The sequence below is a fragment of the Amia ocellicauda genome, chromosome 4 (assembly GCF_036373705.1).
Source record: "Amia ocellicauda isolate fAmiCal2 chromosome 4, fAmiCal2.hap1, whole genome shotgun sequence".
Taxonomy (NCBI): Eukaryota; Metazoa; Chordata; class Actinopteri; order Amiiformes; family Amiidae; genus Amia; species Amia ocellicauda.
Window position 1 is genome coordinate 52825357 of NC_089853.1, and position 12359 is coordinate 52837715.

Consider the following 12359-nt stretch of genomic DNA (forward strand, 5'->3'; position numbering starts at 1 on the left):
CCACCCCACACTTTAGCTGAATTCTACACTGTTCGTCCAAAAAGGCTCATTCTGTCCGTGAATAAATGTTGTCTCTTTTCCAATTACAGATCAGTAGCAATTGGATCTTTCCCTGTAGGAAGACAGACTCAATCCCCTGGGACTGAGAACACACAAAATATATATTTTTTTATCCCACTCACTTGGACACACATTTCAATATCCTAATAAAATGTGTGACAGGGCAAGAGTTTGAGTAGCTGCCACACAACAACTTAATTTAAACACCCTGTGAAGGTTTTCAGAAGATTGTACAAGATTGTGTGAGAAAGTCAGCTGATATTTTCACTGATGAAAGCTGTGTTGGAAGGTTTTGCAACCATATTCCATCTCATAAAAGAGCATGCTAATTAACAGGAGAACAATTCAATTAATATTTATGTCTTATTTCCACAATAAATTATCTTCATTTGAAACAAATAAGTTACAGTTTGAGGGACAAGAAACAACGTAAAATGTATTTATTACCATTGTTATTTGTTAATACAATCATCCCTTTTTCTCTTTTTTTGTTCTTGAGACATGTTTTTGTGCAATTAACATTAACAACAACACAAGAAGAATAAATAATGGCCAAAACCTTATTTACAATTGGTCACTTCACGCCACATTAAGATAAGGAAAAGAAAGAAAAAAACAAGTTTGGCATCACAATCAGTACAGTTCATTCAGACACAAGGTTTAGACTGAGACATTGGCACAACCTATGATCTCAAGGCCTACATTGACAAACAGCAGAAGAATAAAAGGGAGGGGTATCTTTACTGGGAGTTTTCCCCAGCTCCCCCAATTCATGACTCACAGTTGTGATTGCAAGAGAAAAAAAACAAAAAAAACATTGCATCTAATACAAACAAAGGAGGACAAAAATGCTTTAAAAGTAAACTCTAGCTCTAATGTAAACATGTGAGTCTTGAAACCAGCAGATATTCTACTATACACTGGGATTATTTTACCAAAGGCATTCATCACATTGGTTCTGTTAAGTTGCAAAAAACACTCACAGTATGAATAAAAGCTACTTTGCCAAGCTTTGAATTTGTTTTTAATGTCCATGCAATTAGCTGTTTAGAAAGACTTTGTGCACAAGTCTGTTTCTTCATAAATAAATAAATTATGCATATTTGAATTATGATCAGAATTACTACAAGTCGCAAATGGGGGAGGGGGATTTTAAGTGTTAGGGAAAAAAAAAAAAATCTCCCTTTCCTTTTTTGTTGTCGGTTAACAGGAGATCTGTGCTGTCCTTAAGCAAACAAAAGTGATTATAGGGTAGTTGGCTGGATTTTTATTTTTTTGGCTGACTAATACCTTAAAGAGTAGTAGTACTGGAGGTGGGGTCTGAGTATCGTAACCATAACTAGATAATTACAATTACAACCTCCCACATGCCACATCTACTGAGCCATGCAATGTTACAGTGTGGGGTAATGCTAGCGTCACAAGTAGCCACAAGACAAGGACAAACGTTCCAAAACAGCTGCACACAGGACATATGGGGAAAGGAAGAGTCTCCCAGGGAATAGCATCCTGTGTAACTGGCCTAGTTTCGATCATGCCTTAAAGGAAGGGAAAGAGAGCTGGGCCAACTTCACAATTATCTTGTGAGTGAGATTGTGGGAAGAGCTCCATATAGGTCTAATTATATATATATATATATATATATATATATATATATATATATATATTAATTATAGAAAATACTGTTGTTGATCAAGCAATAATCATCACTTCAGTGGTTTTGTGAAAAATAATAATCATAAGCAAAGTGACTTGAGTACATAACAGGTACATTTGGTCAACATAAGCTTTACAAGTCTTACTCCGGTGGGGTTAATAACAGAGCAGCCACTCTCTTCTGGGTTCTACAATTATCAATAGGTGTTTCTCTCCCCTGCTTATACTCTACTTGACCATTTGTGTTTTGAATAGAATAAACATTTTATATTCACTCACAAAACCATAATTACATAATAAAATGATATTTTACACAGCAGAAGAATGAACAAAAACAGAAATCGCACAATCAAGAGAAATCAAGCAACTGAAACCAATGTAAATGAGCCAGTCATGCATTCAAATATATTCAGATCTGAAACTGCATTTCAGAGAGAGACCATAAAGCAGCCAGGGTAGATCCACAACTTTATTAAATCTAAAGCAGCGCTTTACACCCTGAGACACAGACCTGCCTCAGACAGAATAAAAATGAATGTATGTAATCAACTAAGTAACATGTACATTACAGTACAATATAAAATAGGTTTATAACTGAGCTTCTACATGAACATCCAGTAGGGAATTTAAATTATACACAAATTTGGCATCTGACAATTGAAATGGTTCAAATAAAAGGTGCTGCAGCCCTGGCCATATCTGTCTAGTCAAATATACACTCAGAAAGACTTATGAGTTCTGGAAGGGGGTTGGGGGGTTGGTTACCTTTGGAGAGACGTATTCTGGAAAGAGTTTGGAGTACAGGCAGCAGACTCCAGTTATAATATCAAGGGTGAGGCCATCTCTGCCCTGTGTGTGCGCCACTGTTGGGCAACTTTTGCATTCCTCTGTCTGTCTCTGAAAGGACAGTCGATCTGTTAAAATATAATCAATTATCCAAATGATAGAATAAACTAGGGGCTTTACATGAAACAGGATTGAACCATGCGTTATGATAGGACACTAATGTACATGCTTTGCTTGGGGAAAGGTGGTTTAAAGTTTACTCTCTTCTCAACTGCTTTCAATATACTTATGACTTACGGGCCAGTTAGTGGGGGAAACTGAAGTTTGGAAGCCAAGGATACCTGACTAGGCCTTGTTAATTTCTCTACAGTTTGCTGCATGGCAGTGCACTCCTAAAAGTCTCCAAACATCTGCAAGAAAAGACCTGTTTAATGCACACTCTCTTGGAATGTAAAGTGTCAGTCAGAGAGATTAATACATAGGATATGCTTCTGCCAAACTAAAGCCCTGCCATTAAATAAATTCATCAGGTTGCTCCTGTAGTAAGCTGGGCAAGGTAAAGACAAAAATAAAAAAATCTTGTTCAGACTACTGTTATTGTAAATACAAACAAAAAGTCCCATTTAATATAAACTGGCCTAGAATATAAGTGCAAATCTTCTGAGATTTTATCTTTTAAGAAATCCATATTTACACCAGAAAGAGAGACATTATTGTTTCTCTAAGCGTGATATTCCACCTCTTCAGTGGTCCTCCATGTGTTATGCTTGTGCTAAGAAAGCAGAATGACTAACAATTACAACCCACAGCAGGAGAAAACCCAAACCTGCAGGGCAGTGTTCTCTGTGACTCATGCGCAAAGCCAAGGTCTATGGACCCTGGATTGGCATTCCCCAACACCAATAGCCCTTGCACACTAAATCACCAAAAGTAATGAGTGTATTACAGGTCACATGCCATGTTCTTATTATGTCTGAGTTTTAATTACAACGGATTTTATTTAAGCAAATTCAGTATTCAGTGTATCCTCAGTCCTATGGAAGCTTCTTCCTTTCTGGATACAATAGTGTGCAAATTGTGTTTTTCAAAACTGCCACTGCCTGTATACTTAATCTTTGGCACTTCATAGTCTCAAGGGGAAGATTGTGTACATCAGTACAATTAAATTGATTTATATGAATTAAATACATCAGTAGCCCCTTAAGGAGGGTTTGTTGTGGTTTAGCAAAGTAAAGTTACATGCTTCATCCTTTGTATTCATAGTGGTTCTGTGTAAAAGAGCAAAGTCAGAAATCTATATTTAAAATAAGATAAACACATCATAGTGTCAGTATACCAAATATATAATGCAATCACATTTAAAGACATAAATGGTATAGATATAATGAAAACCTTGTTATTCTTTTTTTTTCCAATGCATGAAAAATTGCAATTCTTTACATACAGTACAGTGTTCTCTAACTCACATTTTATTATTTTGTGCAAAATGAAATCACAGTACAGTTATGTATATGACTTCTTCTATCAGTGTATAGACAGGTTGAAATATAACCAAATAACAGATAATATCCCAGATGTTTTGTCTGCTTTCTTTTCTTTTAAAATAAAGAGGATTTTGACAAAAGGGTTTAGTGACAACCACACATTGCTTCCGAAGTACTGAAAGACATAACAGAAGAAATGCAGGAGTATTCAGTATTTCAGGATTCCAAAAGATCTTGAAAAATCTATTTTGGGCCAAATCCTGAAAAGATGATTACAATGAATAATTTATTTTATTTGTTTTGCTTTCTTCCATTTAAAAACAAACAAAACCAAAGCACAAACCCCCCCCCCCCAAAAAAAAAAACTTCATAATCAAACAGGATATTATACAAGTGAGCAAATCAGGCAAAAATAAATGTTAACATTTTTCTATCCAAGTGGTCTGTTCAAGTTGAAATATGTTATTGATGGCTCTTTTCATCTGTAGGCTTTCAGCAGCTTTAATAATGAAGTGGGCTGATATCACCCAGAGAAGAAGTCATAGACATCAACCCTCCGCCAAAAAAATTAAAAATAAAGAAACTAACAAAAACCTTGCCTGATAGCCAAGCACAGTAGCACAACATACAAAGTATCAAAAACGCCACACGATGACGCCTGGAATATATATTTTCGAAATTCCCTTCAGGTTTGCGGTGGCTGTTTTCACACTCCCTTTCCTGGCAGTGCATAAACACAGATAAACACAACTTAAAAATAAACAAAGAAGCAAAATCGACCGACCATGCGCCAGTGGTGGTCAGAAAGCCCAGTCTCTGATAAACTCCAGCCGTCGGATTCCAGAAGGCGGACGGCAGCGCCTCGGTAGAACTTCTCTACAGCGGCGTGGATTCTGGCTCCATGGCCGGTTAAGAGGTGAGCTTGGAGTAGCTGGGTGGCGAGAACCTCCTGCGCAGGTATTTGAGGATGTACAGAGGCAGGCAGCTCACCAGGGTGATGACCGTCACCTTCCACACAAAGGACAGAGTAGCAATGAAGTAGACATCTGTGGTAAGAGAGAGACCAGAAAAGACAAAAGGTATGTTACAACTTTAAGGTTTATTGAGCAGTATTTCATTTTTTATTGTTAAAAAAAATCTATATCCACTACACCCCACTATTTATTTGAATAACAGGAGTAGGGGTCTTTTGTTAGATGGTTAAAATACTCAATTAACTATTGGTGTCAATGCATTTCCTTTTAAAAGCAATTATGTATGGGGCATTTTTCATTTTTTCAGCAGAATTCTGAAAAGAAACATACAAAATTAAATTTAAAAAAACCCTAAAATTATAACAGTCTACAGAAATATATGCTAGATTTTGTATTCTCTTTTTTTTTTTTTTTTTTAGCACTGTTGTTTTTTTCCCCCACAAAGCACTGCCAACAGATACCCAGTAGATAGTCAGAAGAGGATTCAAAATAAAACAATGCTCACATGTTTCGGATAAAAGGTGCCCATTGGCTATTTTTCTGGCTCGTGTTCATTAATACATATGGCATGGAATGGATGAAATTTCATCACATATTAAAATGTGGGAAGGGGTTCTATTCTACGGAAACAAGACACACTTGAAATGTGGGATGCCTTCCAAGGATTATTTGGAGTTAACTTGAATAGTAAAAGTTGTCTTGGGACCACCAGTTCAGAACCACTGACTTGGAGTGAAAGAAAAAATAATGGAGAGCAATGGTTCTGCAACAACCAAATATAGTCAATTACAACTTTCCTATGCGAAAACGACATCACTCATCAACTCTGACATCACAATATGCTCCAGAGTAACATTTGTAGAAAGCCAACAGAAATTAATGAATGAATCAATAAATAATGTCCTACAATGGAGCTGGAAAACATCTGTAAAGCCAAAAGATAAGCTACGATGATCCAGATGATGGAACTTTCTGGGTTAGCCCATCATCGTGAGATCACTTTGTAAATCTCTGTCCAGTCCTGTTAGAATAAACCCAAACGACAACCGAAACAAATCCAAATGGGCCAATCTTTCTCTATGAACAATAGAAACGTTTTAAAAAGCCACAGTGCACCTTCATCTTGCAAAGTATTTGATCTAAGAAAGTAAAGAACTGAACATGCTTAATATGTATCCAACTGTATCACAACATTATAGTAACAAGCATCTAAGGATACTGAAGCTTTCTTGAATTAATTATTTAACAGGTGGTCATTTAAGGTGGCTTGCATTTTTTCTCTGAATTTTATTAACAATTGTGCAGAAGACAATGCACTCATCAACAATATACAAGAACAGACATGATCACACCAATTAAGACAGCTTTAGTCAAGAAGGCTTCAAAAATGTTCAATTCAAGCATACTCTTTTCCTTTTCTTTTTTCTACAGTGGTTGTGGCTAATGTCAACCCCCCCCACCCCACAGACACAGTAGAATATTGGGAGCTAGCCTAGATCATAATCACAGGAAGCCAGTTCCATCTGAAGACAATTTTGTGAATCCTGGCCATTTGTATTTGGCCGCCCCATTCAGTAAGAGTGGGAACTCTCACCCATTTTAAAATGTGTCTGTAATCTCTCCCCGATTGGAGATAATAATGGAAATAAGCTTTTCAAGTCCGTCCTGCATCCAGTATGGATTCATATGTGGTCAGTGCCTGGCTTTGATTAATCAGGATTATGATGCATTATTGGGAGTGGGGGGTCAATCTGAACAAATGGAGGGGCTGATTCATTGGGGGGGGGGGGGGGGGGGGTAGGCCCTGATTCACTTCATAGTCATAGATGTCAGAGAACATGCTCGAGAATTCTCTGAATACAAAATGTGGCACATATTGGTAGAGAATAATTAAGATGTTTAAGATGTATATAATTTGCTTGTCTATGATGACATTAATTGGACAAATTGGACAGTGAAACAAAAAAATTAAAACTAATAATAATAATAATCTTCTTGGTCATGAAAAGCAAGACTGAGACATCTCTTGTGATTGAAAGAAAATAGCCTTGTGACCTTTTCTGCTGTTTTGATTTGCTGTTATTTCTCTAATAAACACAATGGCCTTGGCAATATAAGGCCCACAAGGCAGGAAATTAAGAACACACTAAGGAATTTCCTCTTCCATACTCTGAACAAGCAAACAGCACTGGAAGGGATATAGGCAGGTATTCACACTAGTACTCCGATTACAGTTCAGTGCAGGCACACCGAGAACAGGCCCTGTGGTGACACCGGCTGACCAACCTGAAACCCTGTTGTCTTTAGAGATGCCACTCAATCAGCAAAGTCTTTCAAATTTAAGGTCAACTTTGTGCAGCGTCTTCACTTCATCATTTTGTAGGTGACAGTATATTCATATCTCATCTTCATCAGCCTTGTCTAAAATCAATCCACTGCTGGATGAAGGCCTCCCCAAGTTTCCTTGTTTAGATGTACAGCGTTTCTTTTCCAGGTTACGCCAGCTAAGTTTATTTCACCTTCCCATTTTTTACGAGGTCTTCTAGTTCTTTTTTCTCTTGGGATGCTTCTTTTGTCCATCTTTGGTCTGTTCTTTTGGAATGAGTCTTTCCCATTGCCATTATAGCATTTTCACTCTTTCAATTATGTCACATACTTTTGTTTGTTCTCCGATTCATGTATTTGTTTTTCCGTCTCTTCTTGTTATGTCAAATATACACCCTTCCATGCAGATGAGATGTATAGGCAGTGGCATTGTTCCATTTATCAGGGATTTGTTTTGCCAGAATCTTCTCCATTTCTTCTCCAGCTTCTTTCAGGATCTCCACTGTGATTCAGTCATCTTGTGGCGCTTTCCCATTTTTCATTTTTTGTGGCATAAGCTACTTCTGGAATCTGGTATTTCACTTGTGTTCATTGAGACCACTACTTCTTTACTGCGGTCATCACTACTGTATAGGTTTATATAGAATTCCTCCACTCCCTTGGTAATCACATCCCTGTTTTTGATTGTTGTGCCATCATCATCAGGGTAATTATTCGATCCTTTCTTATTAGGAGATGTTTTGCATTTTTGATGTTCCTATTATTTTCTTTAATCAAGTAATTGCTAAACTTTCTTACATCTTCACTAATACGTTTCCTTACTGTTTTGCACAGCTCAATGTTACCGACTTTTGATTTGGGGTCTTGACTGTATTTTACTTTTCTTCTTTTCTTTAAAATTTGACAGTGATATAGGTACGGTCTGGGGCAGGGCGGATCTTTTAGTGGAGGAGACTACAAAACCTCCCCTCCAAGACTCTAATGACGAGCCATTTTTGCAACAGGCCCCCCAACCTGGTCACAAAAAGCTGATAATATATTGTGACACAGCGCTGGGTGGGGCAGTGAGGATCTGCCATAAACTGTGCATCCCCAGACCCAGGTGGAGGTGAATTAACAGGGGAAGCACCTGACACGCTACTACCCCATGACTGGCTCCCTGCCTTTATAAAATAGAAAAGCAAATCAGCTTTCTGGTGTGGGAAGGCAGGAGGCTAGCCTGGGTTGAGGGTGTGTTGGAGAAACAGTGAGTGTTAGAGAACTAGTGAGAACAGGATAACTGTACATGAACCTTGATTACGACTTTGATTGTATTCTTTGCTTGGTTGATAGTGTTTGTTGTGCTCGTCTTTATTATTAGTTCTTTGTGTAGTTAGTGACCCATTAATGTGTGTTAGTTTAGGCTGTAGGAAGAACTAGGGTGTTGTTTACCATTTTGTCTGTCTGTTTTGGTTTTGTGTATAATTAATTTGCACAATCTGTCTATGGGTTCCTTAATCCCACCTGAGAACCCTGGCAGTGCTGGACCTACTCCCCACACTACCACAATATATATATATATATATATACTTACCTAAAGGATTATTAGGAACACCATACTAATACTGTGTTTGACCCCCTTTCGCCTTCAGAACTGCCTTAATTCTACGTGGCATTGATTCAACAAGGTGCTGAAAGCATTCTTTAGAAATGTTGGCCCATATTGATAGGATAGCATCTTGCAGCTGATGGAGATTTGTGGGATGCACATCCAGGGCACGAAGCTCCCGTTCCACCACATCCCAAAGATGCTCTATTGGGTTGAGACCTGGTGACTGTGGGGGCCAGTTTAGTACAGTGAACTCATTGTCATGTTCAAGAAACCAATTTGAAATGATTCGACCTTTGTGACATGGTGCATTATCCTGCTGGAAGTAGCCATCAGAGGATGGGTACATGGTGGTCATAAAGGGATGGACATGGTCAGAAACAATGCTCAGGTAGGCCGTAGCAGGCCTAAAGTGTGCCAAGAAAACATCCCCCCACACCATTACACCACCACCACCACCAGCCTGCACAGTGGTAACAAGGCATGATGGATCCATGTTCTCATTCTGTATACGCCAAATTCTGAACCATCTTAAATCACCTTTCTTTCCCATTCAGACATTTAGTTTGGAGTTCAGGAGATTGTCTTGACCAGGACCACACCCCTAAATGCATTGAAGCAACTGCCATGTGATTGGTTGGTTAGATAATTGCATTAATGAGGAATTGAACAGGTGTTCCTAATAATCCTTTAGGTGAGTGTATATATATATATATGTAGGCATCACATTGTTTGTGTTGAAAAGTCATATTGGCTAAATAATTATATATATAAAGGTATATATCAATTTCATAATGGTTTGCTTTCCAAGAGAGTCCAGTGAAATTCCGGTGAGCAGTTTGCTCTGATCTTTTGAGATCTATTGAATGTTTGAGGTTTCAGAGGCAGGCTGGCCTATGGTTATGGAATGGATCCCAAAGAGACAAAGAAAAAAGGTCAAGAGCTTTACTGCTTGGAAGATAGGAGGATGAGATCAGAATCCTTGCTGAAGTAACCTGAAAAACAGGCAGTGCTAGTGGATTGACAAAGGTGGATGATGAACATGATCATACAGATATTGAAATCCTGTTGTAATTAATGAATTCATGAATCCAAAAAGGGCACAAGAATTTCTCCTGCACTCAGGCCTTTTTGGACAAGAAGTACAGCACAGTGGATATCATCGGGTTCTCACCTATAAACTCGTGCAGGAAGACGAGGGATGCGATGTAGCATGACAAGCTCAGCAGTTCTGCTACGATCATCAACCAGTGCCAGGTCTGAATGGTCAGGGCCACCATGAGCAGCTCAGTGAGAATCAGAGAGGTGAAGGAGATGGCCACGATGTGCACAAACTCAGACTCGAACAGCAGCAGAGCCCCGTACATGATGATGCTTCCTGGAAACCCATAAAAAAAGAGAAGTTGTCAAGAAAAAATTAAAACAAACCGATTGTCGCCAACTGTGAGAACATGGTCACTTTATGTTTTACCCAAGCCTTTAGAGTGCTAAAGTCATTTGTGTGCTTTGATTTTGTTTGGAGAAAATAACTCAAAGATATCAGGTTATCTAAAATGAGACGATAACACTGAGAAAAGCATGTTTTTTTTTAATATGATAATAATAAAAAAATCTTCATTATTTGCTTTCCAAACACACTTTCTCACAGGAAATGGAACATAGTTTTCCATAACTTCACATTTCTTCCAGAACTTCCTGCTATACTGTTATTGTGACCTTTGAAATACTGATAATGTTGAAAAAAGAAAAAAAAAAAACGTTTCCTGAAATGTTAAAAATGTGACCAAATCAGATCACACCAGCAGTGCTTCGGAACACACTGAAACCTTATTCTTAAGCGGAAAAGCAAAGTCTTTATATTACTCTTTAACCAGAAATTGGAAAACTAAAAATTATTGTTGCCAAAATGTTCGCCAAAAATATTAATCCACCAAGACTGAAAATGGTGATGCAACAATCCACCTCTGTGCTTTAGAACCAATACATGCAACGCCAGTCCTGTATTCCCCTGTTTTAGGGTAAAGCATTTACAAAGATAGTCAGCAGCAAGAGAACAGCATTGAAGCAATAGTGTAAATATCCTAATACATTAATTTCCCCATGAAACTGTAAATAATTGAGTTTTCAAAGCCATTTGTACAAAGAATTTCATCAGACCTAACTTGGCCCAGCAAAAAATATCAAGAAAAACTGAACTTGCTCACAAACCAAAAGCACCAAAAATAAACAGAGAGGGGGTGGTGGCTGTGTGGGGAGTGCTACACTTACAGATGGCACAAGTTTTGGGGTGTAATTTTGAGTAAAACTGGGAAACGCCTGTAAGAAATAAAAACACTAACAATGACTGTTTTGAAGGATGACTCTGGAAAACCACCTTGGGCCTTTTGAGAAAACAACAACTTTTAACCAGAGTAAAAAAATAACTGCTGATAATTTAGAAAAGAATAACAGGTGTGGGAGGGTCTTGGTAAATGACAGAGCTATTGACAGACTATAAAGTTGTTTTAACGTGAAGAGCGGGGTGGGGGGGTGCACTGGTTGCATTGCTGAAGTGGGTTTTATGAGGCGTTTAAAACAACATCCATCAAAGGAGATTAACATGTTCTTGTTTTGGTTTTTTTCACCTTTTTCCCCCCCACGCCCACACACGATCTGAAATGTGCCTGGTTTCCTTTGAATCAAAACATACGTGAACTGTTTTGTTGTGTGTGTGTGGGTGGGAAAGCTAGGTTTTTCGAGTGGTAGCTATTGATATACCTTGGGAGCTTTAAATATTAACATGCAGACAAACTCATGCATAAACATATACAATAACAGCCAGAAGTTAAATAGAGGGAGTAAGGGTGTGGTGGGGGTGGGGAGGAGGATATTGCTCATTCTGCACTCTATTTCCCGCCTTATATTTTGGCATCCCTGAACAGGTTTGTTTTCTCATTCTAACAAATACGCAAAAGACATTCATGAGTAATAGATTTAATGAGCCAGAAAGTGCAAGGTTCTATGACAGAAAAAGGGAGAAATTAAACTAAATAGGTACTAAAAACTAAAAACATAACACTTGAAAACACCAAAAATTGAATTACATGAAACCAGCAGTTAATTTGTAATCAACGTTACAGCCAAATGTTAAGATCTAGAAGTGTTGTGGCTTTTAATATTTCACTTCTTAAGCTGAATTGTGTATTATCCTGTAATGCTACGATGCTGCATAAATGGATTTGGCACATGATTCAGAAAACCAGGCCAACACACATTCAAACAGCCAGAGACCAAAATCAGTTGATCAAATGTGAAGGGTATGCAATATGAACATCCTTACCTTGATAGATAGATATTAAAACCCATATTAAAAATGTCTTGAAAGATAACGGGCGACCCTGCAAAAGGAGAAAAAAAAAGGAAAAACAGTTTAAAATATATATGTGCTTTGATTTGATTCGGGGGCTTGTAGATTGATTTTCAAACAATGGCCCTTATTTATAATTG

At 37.9% G+C, this 12359-nt stretch overlaps 1 protein-coding gene across 1 annotated transcript in view; it reads right to left on the reverse strand.

The window, feature by feature from the left end:
- Window positions 1-485: 485 nt before the first annotated feature.
- atp9a (ATPase phospholipid transporting 9A) overlaps window positions 486-12359 on the reverse strand; it is a 79616-nt gene continuing 67742 nt past the window's right edge. The window contains exons 26-28 of the mRNA XM_066702750.1: window positions 12193-12250; window positions 10048-10251; window positions 486-5032 (exon numbers count right to left, since the gene is read on the reverse strand). Coding sequence (XP_066558847.1) covers window positions 4896-5032; window positions 10048-10251; window positions 12193-12250 — 399 coding nt within the window. The 3' untranslated portion in view covers window positions 486-4895. The remainder of the gene's footprint in view (window positions 5033-10047; window positions 10252-12192; window positions 12251-12359) is intronic.